General features: G+C 35.8%; 1 protein-coding gene across 1 annotated transcript in view; it reads right to left on the bottom strand.

Moving 5' to 3' along the window:
* The window catches only part of CLOCK (clock circadian regulator), a 54886-nt gene that overhangs the window by 11138 nt on the left and 27350 nt on the right, over window positions 1–16398 (bottom strand). Inside the window, exons 6-15 of the mRNA XM_005149077.3 lie at window positions 15147–15237; window positions 14548–14607; window positions 13985–14133; window positions 10339–10430; window positions 9388–9477; window positions 8334–8454; window positions 7121–7234; window positions 4494–4612; window positions 729–811; window positions 400–506 (exon numbers count right to left, since the gene is read on the bottom strand). Coding sequence (XP_005149134.1) covers window positions 400–506; window positions 729–811; window positions 4494–4612; window positions 7121–7234; window positions 8334–8454; window positions 9388–9477; window positions 10339–10430; window positions 13985–14133; window positions 14548–14607; window positions 15147–15193 — 982 coding nt within the window. The 5' untranslated portion in view covers window positions 15194–15237. The remainder of the gene's footprint in view (window positions 1–399; window positions 507–728; window positions 812–4493; window positions 4613–7120; window positions 7235–8333; window positions 8455–9387; window positions 9478–10338; window positions 10431–13984; window positions 14134–14547; window positions 14608–15146; window positions 15238–16398) is intronic.

The raw sequence follows: 16398 nt of genomic DNA on the forward strand, positions 1-16398 counted from the left end.
TTTTGTGGGTTTTCTACATATTGCGAAAAATGTACAGCTTTAGAATGAAAAACATAGCTGAACAGTTCGTTTTATTACATGTTGAAACAATTACTACATTTAATACACATCATGGAGCCTTTTAAATGCTGTTAAAAGAATTGGAGAAGTAATATAATGCTGTGCACTCCAATTTACCACAATGAAAACTCTAAGATAAATTTATATCTGTTTTGTAGGTCTGTATCAAAAGAGAAAAGACAAAGATCAGAAGTGCAATAATGTCAAATGCATGGGAGTAAAGACACGTCACTCAAATGTATTACAGAGTTTCACTGCAATAGTTGCACAACTCGACAAACTTTAAACAAACATTTACAAAGCAAATTTTCTCGTTTTAGCAACTTAAGTCATACTCACAATGCTCGTGACATTTTGCCAGATTATCTAGATCATCCACATGGTAATAATCATATCCTGATGTTCCCAAAACTTCAAATGGAAGATAACCTATTATCGGAGGTGCCCTAATTAATGCAAAAATTAATGTCATTTCATTTTCACACAGAAAACCCCAAACAAAATGATTTCATTATATGTTTTCTTGTTTATAGCATATGCTCTGAAAAAGATTAAAAATTAAACCAAACACAAGTTATGAGTAGTTAATCTTGATTAGCGAACTCTAAATATTACAGCCACCACTGTGATTCAGCTACTGTTGCTGCTATACATAGAAGGAATTGCACCTGTGATCCAAGAATAGGAACTTCCATTCTAAGCTATGTCTAGATGTGAACTCTTCATTGGGTTCTTCAACAGTGCACATTTCCTAAAAAGTAGAAAAATAAAAATCTCTCTCAAAACTGCTCTAGTCTAATTCATCGGCTCTTTTGAAATTCAGACTTACCCAAAGTTAGTAGATAATTCCACAATATTTATGTTATTTTTAGACAGCTTCGTTGTTTTTACTTGTTTAGATGCATAGTACTGAGGTAGAATTTAATCTCAGCTGTGCCAGGCTGACACTCAGTTGATTTAAATGGAACAACCCCAGCATGAGATTGAACTCAAGCTCAGTATCTACAAACACAATAGCACAAGCAGAAATCAACAGTTCCTGCAGTCATGCTTTTAAATTGTGACAAAAAAAGAGATGAGACACTCTCAAAAGACACTCTGATTACACTATATGCTTATAATGGGTAAAAAAACAACATTAGCAAAAGGTCATGTTATTTTGAGTTCAGGAGTACGATTCTTCCTTGTAGTGAATACAACACACTCTTAATCACTTCAGCTTGAAAGGGCAGATACGTACTACAAAAACCACACTACTCATGTTTAGAACTCATGAAAAATAAGAGAGTGACTGTATTTCCACTATTACAGCAAATCCTCAAGGTATTCTGTACACCATTTTAAATGTATTCCATTTGGACATATGCACAATCAGTGCATTTCTGGCAATTTCCACTGTCCCCTTCCAGAGGTGAAGATGCTCCACCAGTTACCAGTTACCAGTGCCTCATGCTGAGACAATAACAGAACTAACTACCCCAGGCCAGTCGGTTCTTTTACAAACGCCTCTAGTACTGCCTTACAAGAAGATGACGGAATGCATACACTGCTCAGAGAATTAGACATCATTTCATTTTCAGATACCTGCACACATCTGTCACACTTGTAGGAGCTTGCAACAGTACTCCCATTGCCAGGAACACCATAGCATCTACTGATGATCAGATATCATAAGTTTCTGTAAGACTACAGCATGGAAGCCGCTGCTGCACTGACATAATATTCACAACAGATGTGGACAGACAAGCACACTGCTGCTCTGCAAACATCTACTACTAAAATAGTCCTGTGGAAAAATACAGTAACTAACTTGTTCTTACAAAGGGACCACCTTCCTTTCCATTCTTTCAGGTTGTGGACATTTGACAGGTCTTTATATAGGTATTTCTAAGGGTTTTTTCTGTGAAAGAAAAAAGTGGATGTATGTAGGTAATGTTTTCTCCTCACCTTCGCTGGTTTAAACTCTAAGGACAGTGACTAGAAAGTGAGTAATATGGAGGAGGTAATAAAAAATAATTAAAAAAAAATCACTCTGGGCACAAATTTATGACTCTTGGTGTGTGACTTCCAGTTAGCAAGACTTAACCTTCGAAACTGAAACTACCTCTAAAACCTGAAGCTCATCTGCTTTTTTAAGTTTACAGCCCTTAACAAAGCACCACTCATAGCAAAGCAAACAAAATGACAGCAAACATATATCCTTGAGATATACTTTTGGTTTGTGCCCAAATAACTAGATTAAAAGAAATAACAAGTCAAAAGTAAAAATAACTTCAATGCAGGAACTAAAAACACAGTAAACACATCTCTGTTAAAGAGGAGCTGGCAGCAGGTTAGTCTCCAATTATTCAATGCACTTATATTAATGATTTGCAGATACTCCACTATAAAATACACCTGATAGAAGCTATCTCGTCCAACAAAGCATGTTGTTGAAATTGTCAACAAGGCATCTAGAAAAGAAAGGCCTTTCATTTGTATCAAAAAGTATCCTGACAAAATCCTTTTGACTGGATTAATCCTTCCTTCTTGATAGGATTCAATCATTTACCAGCCAAAATTCAGATCATGCTTTAAAGACATGCTTTAAAGAACGTGTAGAGACAAATCCCTTCACTGGGGAGCAAAATCTGTGGCATATTTTGTTACAAAAGTGGTGGTGTCATATGCAGAAAATAAAAATGTGAACTTTCAGAAATTATTCTCATGAATACTGTGGCTTTCTGCAAAAGTGTTGTATTGCCTTGAGAAATTATATTCTAGGTAAAAAAATTCCAGAACCATATACCATCAAATAAGTGGCAGATGAGCAGCAGGTTCTACCTCAAAGCAGTCCAGTACTAAAATACACCTCTAACTACTGGCTGTAAAGTTACTGCAACAGTAAAGTTCCTGACATAACACTTATCTGCTACTAGCCTCAATACTAGCCTCAATAGTAACAGAAGGTATCAGAGTATAAACAAGTATGGCCAGACTGAAAAGTTTTCACTCTGATGTTAGTCTTCTTCACAAGGTTCCCCAGATGAGCAGCACCAGTGAAAACCCTTAAGAGGATCTTAAAATCTCTGTAATGTAAAAGCTTCCTAGAAATTCAGGCAGAGGAATGAAACTCTGGCCAGAGTATAGCCTGTGAGGTTTTCGCCTTCAGGAGACCTCGACCTGAAGGATCATAAATAGATCTCAACTTTCAAATAATTCCTCATCTTCCAAATCTCCTGCCCCACAAGTAGGAGACACAGAAGTTTTATCATAATACATTCTAAACTGCCAGACCTCAAAAGACAAAAATATTTGCAAATATTTCCGTGTTGGTCTTTCCTCCCCTTCCCCAAGTACTTCATGAAGCAAAAACCACACATTTAACATCTCTACAAACTGTAAGCATAGCAGGAAGAACATTATTTAGACACACATGGGAAGACAAGTGTCAGATGAAAGATTGCCACAGCTTCAAGAAAAATAAACAACACACTTTCTGTCATGCAGTTTGGAAAGATCCAGTCCCTATTCAGGTTGATAGAAATGAGGAAGTTTATATGATTTCTCCACAGGCTCCCTGCTATGTTTTCAACGTGTAAAATATATAGACCACGTCTTCAGAGGCTGCCACCATCAAACTCCAGCCTAAGTCACCAGTGCATTCAACTTACAGGCAGAATATTTAGATGTTCAGCATGACAGACAACAGCTTAACCATGTGCCATACAAATTTCATGGCATTTCTTTACAACCAAATTGCAAGAACAGATGTTAGATAGTAGACTATCCTTATATATGTACCTTAACATGTCTGTATAGAACATATAATTTAAATCAGAATCATAGACTCCTGTACTGTATCCTAAGTACTTTTTTGACTGATTTTGGTGAGGAACAGGATTATCCTTCGTAAACTACAAATTTTATACATATCCAATTCTAAACTTTGAAAGATCACTTCATTGTATATTAACAGGTAAGCAAAATGTTCTCTTTAAACAACCACATTACTGAATAACACTACTGAAACAAGTTTTATTAACTCAAACCCAGCTCTCAGTTACTGACAAATAATGTAAGCTTTCATTGAGCCCTACCAGATTTGCTGTGTCAAACTACAGCAAGACCAGTGAAAGTGGAATCTCAATGTTATGTTTCATTTTAAATTTCTAAGTTATATTCCTACACATTCCCAAATTTATTTCTTAGATATTACTATTTTATATGACTACTTGGAAATGGTGTTCAGTGTAACAACTTCATTTGATGCTTTGCATAACATTTAACCTGTTTGTGTGTTAAATAAGAACACAGACACTTTCAGTTTCATATAATAAAATTCCTTACAGTTTTGATTAATAATATTTGAAGTGTTGTGTGCATTCTTTCTCAAGTTTTCTTGTTCAGAGTCCATATGAATATGATACAAAAGTGATTCCAATTGTACATACCTTGATAAATTGAGGTGTAGCTAATCTAACTGTGGCTACAAAGCAAACTTTGTCTTCATACGAAGGCCGGTGTGATCGCTGAATAGTTCCTTCAAAACCATTGTGCGCTGAGTTGGGAACTGAGGGAAGACAGAGACATAGTCAACACAAATTACAGCACAAGCAGAGAGGAAAATTGCAGTGATATCACAAGACAAATGGCCCAATGTTTGTCTAATGCGGTTTGCTTATAACTTAATGTGCATTAAGAAAATGCTACATGTAATATATACACATACATACACAGGAATAGTAAGTTATACAGCAGTAATAGGAAAACAACCACCAACTAACTTTCTTGAACTAAAATTACAGTTAATATGATATTATCAGACAAAGCAGTTTTAAGAAACTAATAACAATTCTCATCTTTCTTGGTAACCACTGAAAATTACTGAAATACACCTTCTTCAAAAGTATTTTTACAATTTTGCTTTTGTATCAGGTTTTGCTAAGTTTTTCTTTCAAACTCTGACATAAGTATTTCTTTTCTGGGCTTCCATCACATTCAAATGACACAAACTGAAGACATACTGAGTAACAGAACAAAGCACAGTAATGATGTACATGACAGAATCAGGACACTGAGCTGACAACAAACAAATTCCACTTGTTGAATCAGAGAGATGGATGGAATCATAAGTGGGGCAAAAGATGGACTAGACCTCAAAAGAGAGTAACCTTACTTTTCATTTCCAGCAGGTATCAATTTAGTTTACCTTTACCAGGCTCTAATGATGGTGGCTCCAAAATGCTGTCAGGCTCTTCCAAGCCTAACTGGTTTTAGTTCAGCTCTAGATTAGAACTTTTACTTAAGTTTCTGCATGAAATTTAAGCTTTCAGCTCCTTGCTCTGTCTTCTGTCTTGCTCTTTTCTGAAGGGAACAGGTAATTTCCTTCCTCTACCTTACTCCTTCTTGGCTTTTCTTCAAAGTTTATATTGCCTTGTAAGCTAAATTTTTAAATTTCTGATTGCTTTCATTGCTCTCCTCTGAAGTCTCTCCAACTCCTTTATTTACTCCTGACAAACAGTCATCAAAAATTGGATGAGGACAAACGGGTTCCAAGAAGTGCAGTGAGACTATTTTATGTGGTTTACACATTGCTTATGGTGATTTGGTCATGTTCACTTCACATTCCACAGTAACACATTTTTCTAAATGACTGCTATCTAGCTGACTGTAACCTTTTCCCCTGCTCATATAGTTTGCTCCTCCTAAATGAAGTAACTTGCATTTGTTCTTAGTCAATTTGTCTCTTGTTGTTTGGGTTTTTTTCCCAAAAAATAACACATTTTCTAAGTTTGGGGCTGAATTCTTATCTTGTTTTTAGTGTTCTTGCATCATTTCAAGACTGCAAACAACAGATCATTATTCAAAACATTAATACTGATCAAATCCAGAAGTAGTCCATTAGAACTCCATTTTGACAGTGAACATTTGTAACCTTTCCCACCAGTTTCTGCACTTGCTCTCCAGCAATTTCAATTAACATGTGCTTCTCTTACATGTTTGTGAGAACAGAATATGTTAACTGTCTAAAGCATATTAAAGAAATCCATCATTTATTTATGCTTTGTCCTCTTATCCACACAGTGTGCTAGAGGAAAATGAATCGATTTGAAGCTATTTCTACCTGGAAAATCCACAACAGTTGCTATTCAACTCTTTGCTAGTTTCATGAAGCACACATATAATTATTTGTATTGGGGTATTTCCCCAATATTGAATTGCAACCAATCAGTCTGCAATTTCCTAACTCATCCTCTGTCCAAGATTAGCAACATATTTCCTATAATATTACATAGCTGCATTCGGCCCCAAGACTCAACATGTCACAATTTTGTGAGAAGATATTGGTATTATATTAAAAAAGCCCCACAAATGTTAAATTATAAGATACTGTTTGATAATATTCTGGGAAGTGATCTTTATATCTTCATGAAGATCTACTACTGACTATACTGCACAACCCATTTGTCTGGATGACCAAATAAACATGCCTTTTGAGTAAACAGTCAGCACAGGCTGGCCAAAAGGATTAGAGATTATAGTACAGAAGAATATTATTAGTACCTACAAAGAACTTCAGTGGAAAATAACTCAGTGCAGAAAACTGTTATTGGCCCATCCGTCTGAGTGGTAAGTTCTCTCAGTGAAAGCACAGAATTTTAATGGGGGTGAGCTTCCCAGCTCCTTGCCTAATGAGAACTGCAGGTACTCAGTACCACTGACCTTCAAGGTAGCCAGCCACCCGCTCAAGTATGGATTATGATTTTATTTTAAAGCATTTGCTTAAATGTCTCTTACATTCTTTAAAAAAAAAAAAGTTTTACAAGATTTTAGTTTTCTGTAATCGAAAGCATCAAGCATAATTACTGCGTTTTGCATGCAAACGCACAGACCTACAATACCCAACAGGAGTTTTAATTTTTTCATTAAGGCAATACAGAAGTGATACAACTCTGCTTCAAGTTTGTATTTTGAAAGACTGATCTTAGTTCATCGTTAAGTTTTGCACAATGGTCTCTAGCCTCTTTAGCTGTGAAGCTCCTAAGAATCTCACTCCAACATTGCTGAGATTACTTACCATTATTCAAACACTTGAAATTTCCTATGAATTTTACATATTCATATGTAGGTTGCTCTTTTGGATCTATTGTTCCTCGCAGCATATGGCAACAGAATTCTAGTTGATATTTTGCTGAGAAAGGAATAAACAAATTAATAAGCTACATGCTTGATGAAGCGCACAGACAACATGAAATGGGAAGCAGGAATAATTAAACTGCATACTTATTGAGAGACTGTAAGTCTTGTGATTTCAAATGGCTACAGCCCGCTTTTAACCAGTATGATATTACCTAACCTAAAGGTAAACTCCTTTAGAATGTGCGAGTGAAGGGCTTGAAAGCTAATGACAGAGAGAGTACCCTGAAAACCAGAGCTATTTTAAAGAAGCAGCTACCCTACACTGAAGTTTACTAAAGCATGCATTTCCAAACCCCATTAAACTGCCATGTTTTTATTCTAACCAACTGCTACAACGGTCCAAATAGAAGCTATATAAACAAGATGACCATTTCTAATACACAAGAAAGTCAGAGCGAAATGCACTAAAAACACTGAAAATTCTACTCTTGAGGGGTAAGGGGGACAAGAAAGTGCTTCTGTTTTTCAGGGCTCACCCATATGTTTCTGATTAAATAACACTGGAAGAACTGATCACGTCTGATACAAAGCAGATTATTTTTAACACAACTACCATACTGGTTTTGCCTACGATAGAGTTAATTTTCTTCTTAGCAGCTCATATGGTGCTGTTTTCGATTTTTGACTAAAACAGACTGATAACACAGACATGTTTAGTTACTGCTGAGCAGGGCTTACACAGACTTAAGGCTTTATCTTCTCTTCACCCCGTCGGTGAGTAGGCTGCGGGTGCACAAGAAGACGGGAGGAGACATTGCTGGGACAGCTGAACTCAAGGGATATCCCATACCACACAACACTGTGCTCAACAATAAAAACTTGGGAAAGCAGGAGGAAGGGGAAGTATTTGTGCTTATGGCATTACACATGATGAAGCCCTGCTTTCCTGGAAATGGCTGAACACCTGACTGTAATGGGAAGTAGCAAATTAATTCCTTGTTTTGCTTTACTTGTGCACGTAGCTTTTGCTTTCCTATTAAACTGTCTTTATCTCCACCCACAAGGTTTCTCATTTCACCCTTCTTATTCTCATCCTATCAGTTGTGTGGGGCTGACATGCCTACCAGGGTTAACCCACAATAACCACTTACATTTTAAGTATTCTGGTGTCAATGAATCTCCTTCCAGCAGATGAGAAGACAGTATTTTATAAATTTCTGAATGTTCCCCCTCTGGGATAAAATTAAATACACTCTGATCCACAAGATCAGACTGAAAGAAAAACATTTAATAAGCATTAAACTAATGCAAGACAATGTCACAAAACCTACTATGTTAATGCAGAACAGTTCCACAGTTCAGAAGAACATTAGTGACTCAACAAAGCCACCTGCTGGAATACACACGAATATTTTGCAAGGAAAAAAAAAATCACTTTGATCTGTCTTTATTTTTACACTGAAAACCATTTAATGAAAAACACGGTGAATACTACAGATACACATACATGTTAAAGTGCTGACTAACCTTGTATTAACCTCTCTGGGATGCAACAATTCCAAGTAAAGGAGCGTTTTGATTAGAAATTACAGGATGTTGTTCTAGAGCACTGTAGTCTGTTGGCAGCATTGAAACTGTATCTTTGAACAAAAGACAGCATCTCCCTACATCATATACGTTTTTATGTTGCAAACAATTGTAGCCAATTGCAATTGATTTTACGGAGACAGTTGTGCTGGTTTTGGTTGGGGTAGCTGATTTTCATCATGGTAGCTGGTATGGGGCTACGTTTTGGATGTATGTTGGAAACAGTGTTGGTAACACAGGGATGTTTTTGTTACTGCTGAGCAGCGCTTATACAGAGTCAAGGCCTTTCCTTTAGCAATGCTCTGCCTGACTCACATAGAGGCTGTGAGAGGTGTGAACACTACAGGGTCTCCTGCAGTTCACTGTGTTATTTCAGCTACATTGAAGGGAAACTCCTAAACCCGCCTAACAGAGTACCAACTGCATTCTATATTTCCAAAGGAAATATTTAATAAAGGTGACAGACCAGTAGGATGGAGTTGTGCTGAATAAAAAGCGGGACACATCAGAACAACGCATGCATCTGTTCTATAGTGCCTATAATGCCAAAAAGCCTACAGATTAATTAATAGCATCCACAGACAAACTGATATGTTACTGAAAATGATTTGTACTTACTGGTAAATGTTCAAGTAAGGGAGTTATACTTTCAGACACATATATTATATTTCCATCTGTCATAATTGCTAAAAAAAAACCATCAAGAGCCTGAAATTAAACATAATGGGCAGTTAAATAAAAAGAAACAAAGCATATTAAAATGTTCAGCTATATTCAAGATAGCAAAAAATTTAGACACCTTTTAAATTTTTAAGAATTCAATTTAAATTTTAAATTTAAAATTGAGGATGACTCTCAATACTAAAACTTCTTAGTCTTGTTTTTACACTACAAGCATTACAATTCCCATACTGTTCTGCTCTTAAATAATCCGTGGTTTTGGAAGTAAGTCCATATACAGCTAGCCACTGTTTCCCCCATCTCCCACTCTGCCTGTCATTTTTAATTCAATCATCATTTAAAACATCAGAGAAGTCACAAAAATGAGCTAGAGACAAAGGCAAGAAAAGATGGAAAAGGTAAGAGAAAAACAAGTAAAAGAGGTGGTGAAATCAACATTCCCAATCTCAAAATAAATTTGTAGCAAGATTTTATTGGGACTTGAAACCTGCGAGATACAGTTCAGACTGCATTATCTTCTACTTAACTCAAGCTTATTTCCACTGAACACAACACAAGCATCTTTTAGCTGAATGCTACCAAACATAAAAGCATGACAGAATTGTAATTCTAAACAGGAATTTTTAAAGCTCACATCCTTAAAAATAATTCTTATATTGTTCTGTTTATTTGTGGATTTGCTGTTACCATGTTTTCTGTAACTGAAAATGCAGTTAGAATAAAAACTTTTGAATTACATTGCATATACTGGAATTTTAAATGTTTATCTTTATGAGAACTTATAGTTACAATTAAAAAAAGTTATCTATCATCAAACTGAAAAATTTCATAATGGAATGACTCTCCGTGAGGATATGTTCTACTCCCAGAAAACTAGAAATAACATACCTCTAACATTAACTGTGTGAACTCTTCATTACTAAGGAATGTTGGTTTCCAGTCCTGTCGAATCTCACTGGCATCTGACTGTGCAGTAATTTCTACAATCAAACATATATACAGTATGAGGATTCACACTTTCAAAAGCCATTATTTTCCCACTGAGCAGCCTACACACAACAGGAAATAGCAGAAGTTCTCTGTTCTCATCTGTTTTTCATTCATTATATATAGATGTTGATCCTTGAAAAGGAAATCAATGTCTTCTCCCCCATGTCATATTTGTCTTCTCTTTCCTGCTGCCAGTTTGCACTACAGTCCTGCCAGACTTCAAGGTAATGTTGAAGTTAACAGCAATAAGTAATGGATTTTGACAATGGAAAAGCACTCTTTCCTCTGAGACTATAATAAAATGCTTTATTGAGAGTGTTGTTTTCAAAGACTGAGAAAGCCAAAATTCCTAATCAGTTTAAGTCATTAAAATGCCTAATCCTCAAGTATCCTGGCCAATCCTGGTCAGTCTAACCTTTGCACTAAAAATGGTCACTGTCCTTCTTCTTCTTCCAACTCTCTTGTGTAAAGAAATAACATTAAAAGAAGAGTAGATTTTTAACAAAGACTGTTAAGAGCTGTATGACAGACTCCACTACAGAATAACTGTCTGATTCATACATGGAGATGCATTTTGAAGAGATTCCTGTAGGATTTGAGAAACACATATATTAACTTCCCATACATAGGTGAGAGAAACAGTAGTTGCTAAGAAAAACCAGGCTCCAGGTTCTGAAAGCTGATGCTTCCTTATCAACTAATAACTGAAACAAGAAGCAAGACCACATAGCACTTCAGTTTTGAACAAGGGCAATACAGAAGAAGTACATGCTGTTAAGAACAAACTTGAACAAGTAGTCATGAATCAGGTATTTAGACAAATTGAAGGAACCAAAATATGTGTGTAAGGCTTTGGATTTCTAAACAACAAGTCTGTACAAGGGCCATAAGCAAGTTTGCTAGTTCAAATGGCTCAAAGAGAACAGAAAACCTGGAACTGAGTTAAATATGCAAAGGGCTGGAAGAGTTTAGAGTTTCAGTTCCCAGACTGAAGGAGAAAAAACTTACTGCAAGAGCTTTAGACCAAACAAAAAGATCTGTAAACAGCAATGTCATGCAAGAAACCGGCAAGAAGTGGAGAGCTGCAAGGAGCAAAGAAAAAACATCAACAAAGAAGATGCACCAGAATTTCCAATGATCAGATCTCAAAGAAGACATAAATTGATCAGGCTTTTGCTAGCTGTTTTGAAATATTATCACAAAGCAGGAAGAGTGGGCTGGAGAAGGATAACCTAAGTATAACCCCAAATCTAACTTTTCAGTCAGAACAAATACATTGAATACTGAGGAGCAAGTCAAATGACATGGAAATGACACTGAAGTAGAGGCAAAATTCAAGGAATTTAATGCATTCAGTCCACAGGACAGAGACAATCTTCCCGTTAGAACTGGAAAAGCGATTCACTGGCTCATTCTGGTCCATGTAAATTCAACTGATTTCCGTGGTAGAAAGGAATTTACACTAAATAAAAGCTGAAAGTTCATATACCTTTACTAAATCATTTTGAATTCTCTTATTGGCAGTACAGGTGTTGTTTAATATTTCCCGTAATTAGAACAAGTATGATACTGAAAAAAACAGAGCCCAACTAACATGGAAATAACTTGTTGTATTTGGTAACTTCAGAAAAATGCCTCAAGATTCTGGCAGAAAGGTTTCATTCAAAGATAAATGGCACTGAGGTCACGTTCCTGAGCTAGCTACCAGACAGAGGAGCACAACCAAACTTGCACAGCAAGCACTAGACTCCAAATCCTGGACCTAAAGCCACTCTGCATCAGCACTGAGCATCCTCAAATGAAATTGCCAAGATCTGTGGCATTCATCTGTATGAATATCAGTCTTCTAGCACCAATTATAAGCAGCTAAATTTTTCAGTATTTAATAATTATCAAAAATGCTTTGTTTATGAATTCAAAGGAAGAGGAGAGGCAGTATTAGCCAAGGAGAAGCTCTCAGTAATAATTTAAGTGTGCTTAGACTGCTGTTTTCTCCAAAGGCCAATAACCTGCTCAGATGGTTCATCTGGAGCTATCGCCAGACTACCAAGCCTGGTCAATATGGAAATGGTCCAGAAAGAACTGGAAGCAATGCAGTTAATCAAAACCTGGTGGCTGAACACGGTAGGATTTTCAACAAAATAGCTAATCAGTGTTGAACAATTAATTTATTACTAGGGTCACTCTGCTTTACTGTAACAGATTCAAGCACCTCAGAAGGCAAAATATGCTTCTGACCTTGCCAATATTCTCTCCAAAACATTTTAATGTAAACCAGCACAGAGCAATGCTAGTAAGCACCTGTAGCCAGAGCTTTAGAGACCTTAATACAATATGTGGAGTCACACAAAGCTGCACTCTGTCCCACCAGGTGAAGGACAAAAGTGCCGTGCCCTAAAAAGCATCCATCTCCAGAGCTGGTTTGTACCCCTTTATCCTAAAAAATTAAAATAATAATTTAAGAAAATATATTAAAAAGCACTCTGAATAAAATAATATGACTGGTGCTGGCTGACACTTGCTCATTCTACACTCTGTATTTTATGACAGGAATCATCAATACAAGAAAAAGTGATTCTGAAACCGAACTGATTTTCACAAAGTCCCTTTGAACCTACAGAACTTTTACAGAAAAGGAGCCTCCACATTGCTTTTGTTTTTGTTATGAGACAAACATGTCTTAGAGAATTAAAATAGCATTATCAATATTTAATTGGCAAAAAAATCTTAAACCTTTCAAATCTCGCACAAATTATTCCTCCCTCTCTTTCTATTTTAATTGTTTACCCTTCTAGTGGCACTATTCAGGACACATTTTATACTACTTGAACCATAACACTAATGGAAGACATATACTAAGGAATGGAAAAATATTCATTGCACCTTAATTGACATGCTTGATAAATACATACCTATTCATCCATTTAATAGCTTTACTTCCTTTATTTATAACCTTATAGCTGCTTCCATTGTCCCTACTGCTTTCTAGAGTATGCATGCTCAGAAATTACTCAAGCAAATGGGTAAAGTTCATTTTCTTGAATTTTTGATGCCATTTATGGCACCACAAGATGCCATATAAAGAACAAGTGTAGGAGCAGTAACAGGGATTTTTTTAATATACATAAATATCAAACCAATCCTATCTAAATATCGAAAGAAGTACTTCCAGCAAGTGCTTCCACTGAAACGGATCAGCAGTATTCCTGTGAAGAAAAACTTTGACAAGTTGTGCCTTACAAAGCAATTATATTCTAAAGGTCTCCATCTGCCCAGAACAAAAACCTTCAAAGTTATTCCAAAAAATAAATGCTTCTGTTTATGAAACATACTTCTTTGACAACTATGGGACAAGAAAAAAAAAATAGCCAAAACATAGCTGTATCTCTGCTACCCAGGTTATGAGCTTAAGAATATCACTCTTGAGAAGCTCTTTACTTTTTTTTTGTAATAATTTCCTTAAAGAACTGCAAAACTGTGACTGTTCTATGGACTGGGCATTAAAAAAAAATACAAATATTTCATTATTATTACAAATAATTACCTTTGTGCTTCCGTAAAAAGTCAATGCTCTTCTGCAGTACAGTGGATTTATCCATCTTCCGAGCATTGCCTGGAAGCATGGAACCCAGCTCTTTGATAAGTACATTAAACTGATCTCGACGTTTCTTTTCAGACTTGTTCCTAGACACTCTGAAAAACAAAACAGAAAATGTTTTATAACAACTATGAAGCTTTCTTATAATAAGCTCCATATTACTGCCAGGTTCTTGATGCAAACAGCCCCTTAAATATTTCTGCTGTGAGAACTGTCACAAAAACACCTACTCTGTATCTTAGGCACCATTTCTGAAGAGTGGCTTCCTCCTTCTCATAAAGATTTGCAGCTAAGCCTTTGGAATAAAGCACACTATTCCAAAAATACAAATCACTGAACCACAGATATAACATACAGCACATCTGAATAACAACACAGTTAAAGAAATGCTATTGAATAACATGGTTATTTATAAAATAATCACATTTTTACTGTTTAGAAATCACCCTAGTAAGTTCAAGTGTAAAAGTATATGACATTTCTTAGCTTTAAATAACTTTAAAACTTACCTTTTTGCTTTATCTTTGTCATCTTCTTCCACCAGCCCATCAAAAATGCTTCCATCATTTCTGAAAGAAACACAAAGAAATAAATGCTTTTATTGTTATTTATTTTGACTGGGTTTACCTTTCTGTAAATTTGATGCAAGTTTAATTTCCTGAAGACTCAAAAATGGAACTACACAGAATACTAAGGACAGATGCTCACCTACACTGCTAAAAAAGTCTAGCTCAAGGAATCCAGTAGAAAACATCCCAACTATTACTTTTCCTTTGATATAGGTGAGTGAGCCACCTTACTATGATCTGCAGCATCACTAATTGTTTAAATGTACTTGTTATCCTTAATCAAACATTAATAATCAGCTCAATTTGTTCCATGACTGAAAACAAGTAATACATTAAGATTCATCTCAAACAATAACAATCACTATTTCCAGTGACTACAAAACAACACATCTAACAACTATCAAAATAACCTTGTCAAAAACACCCACTCTATCTTTTGCATAAATTAATATTCTTTATATATTACTTGTAATATAAAGGTTATTAAAGAAAGCATTGAAGAGTAATTTCGCCAAAACTCTCAGTATTTATTAACATACCTGTCTGCAATGGAGCTCATTTTATGGGTGCTTATGGTAAAAAACATAACATAGCACACTTTAGTCTTGTGGTAGACATTTGTACGTTTGCCTATAAGAAAAAAATATCAAGATGTGACTCTGGAGGAACAAACATGTTCTTCATTAGAGCATACTGATGATTTCATTTGCTTTATAAGCTGCTCTTACCCTCTCTTCCAACCTCCTGTTCTGCCCTCCTACCTTCTCTAAAGTAGTCTCCATTACCACCATAATCTGGACTTCGATATCTTGTTTTACATGACAGAGAGTCCAAGAGAACATTGTTTTATTAAATACCACAACAAATAAGTCTGGATTAAACCAATATAAACCTTTTTCTGGCTCTGAATTCAGATACAACTTTTTATTATTATTTTAACTTTTACCTAAAAGAATGTCATAATGTTGAACATTGAACAGATGTAAACTACACTCCTCAGTAGTAATACATTTTATTTAGACACTGTGCAAACACAAAGCATCTGGGATATAGTATTTTACAGCTTTAATTTATCGCCTTTTTTTTTTCTTGAGCACACTGCTATAATAGACATTTGAAATCAACACTAGATTGAGATTTCCATACTGTGAGAAAGTTAGGTAGCCTGGCCATTTCTTAGAGCAGTCACTTATTCATTACAAAGTTTCAGCAGGAAGCTTTTGGTTTTCCAGCTGTACATATGATTTCGAATAAAGAACGTGAATTAACTTTTCATAGTGAAAGGAGGAGTATAAAATTAATATAAGTATTTAATTCAACAAGTACCTACTTTTAGGTACCCCAAAATTACAAAGGTTATGGAAAGGCTGGAAGTCAAGCATAAACCAACACAAACCCTTTTCTTTGGTAAAAAAGTCAGTTGTTAGAGGCTGCTCAAATGAAGCAGCAAGATCGCTGTCAGTGATTAAAGATCAACTGCACGCAGCAAGCTCTATACAAGCTGAACATGCAGATCTTTGGGAATTTTTACTATGTTATAAACCTAATAGTAAAAAGGCATTGCACTTATTTCAAAGGAGGTGGTTTCAGTCACTTTAGTGACTCACAGTTTCTGAGAAGGGAAGATCTGTTTGTTTCTGAGAGTGCCAAATCCAGTGGAACTTGCAGTGTTAACACAAGGGATGTGGCAGCAACTCCATGATCCAGACAGTCTGCAAAATGTTCCAGGAAAATCTTACCCCGTTTTTTTTAATATATGGGGAAACTGAGGACAAAAGCTTATGTTTCAAC

This window comes from Melopsittacus undulatus, chromosome 7, assembly GCF_012275295.1.
Source record: "Melopsittacus undulatus isolate bMelUnd1 chromosome 7, bMelUnd1.mat.Z, whole genome shotgun sequence".
NCBI lineage: Eukaryota > Metazoa > Chordata > Aves > Psittaciformes > Psittaculidae > Melopsittacus > Melopsittacus undulatus.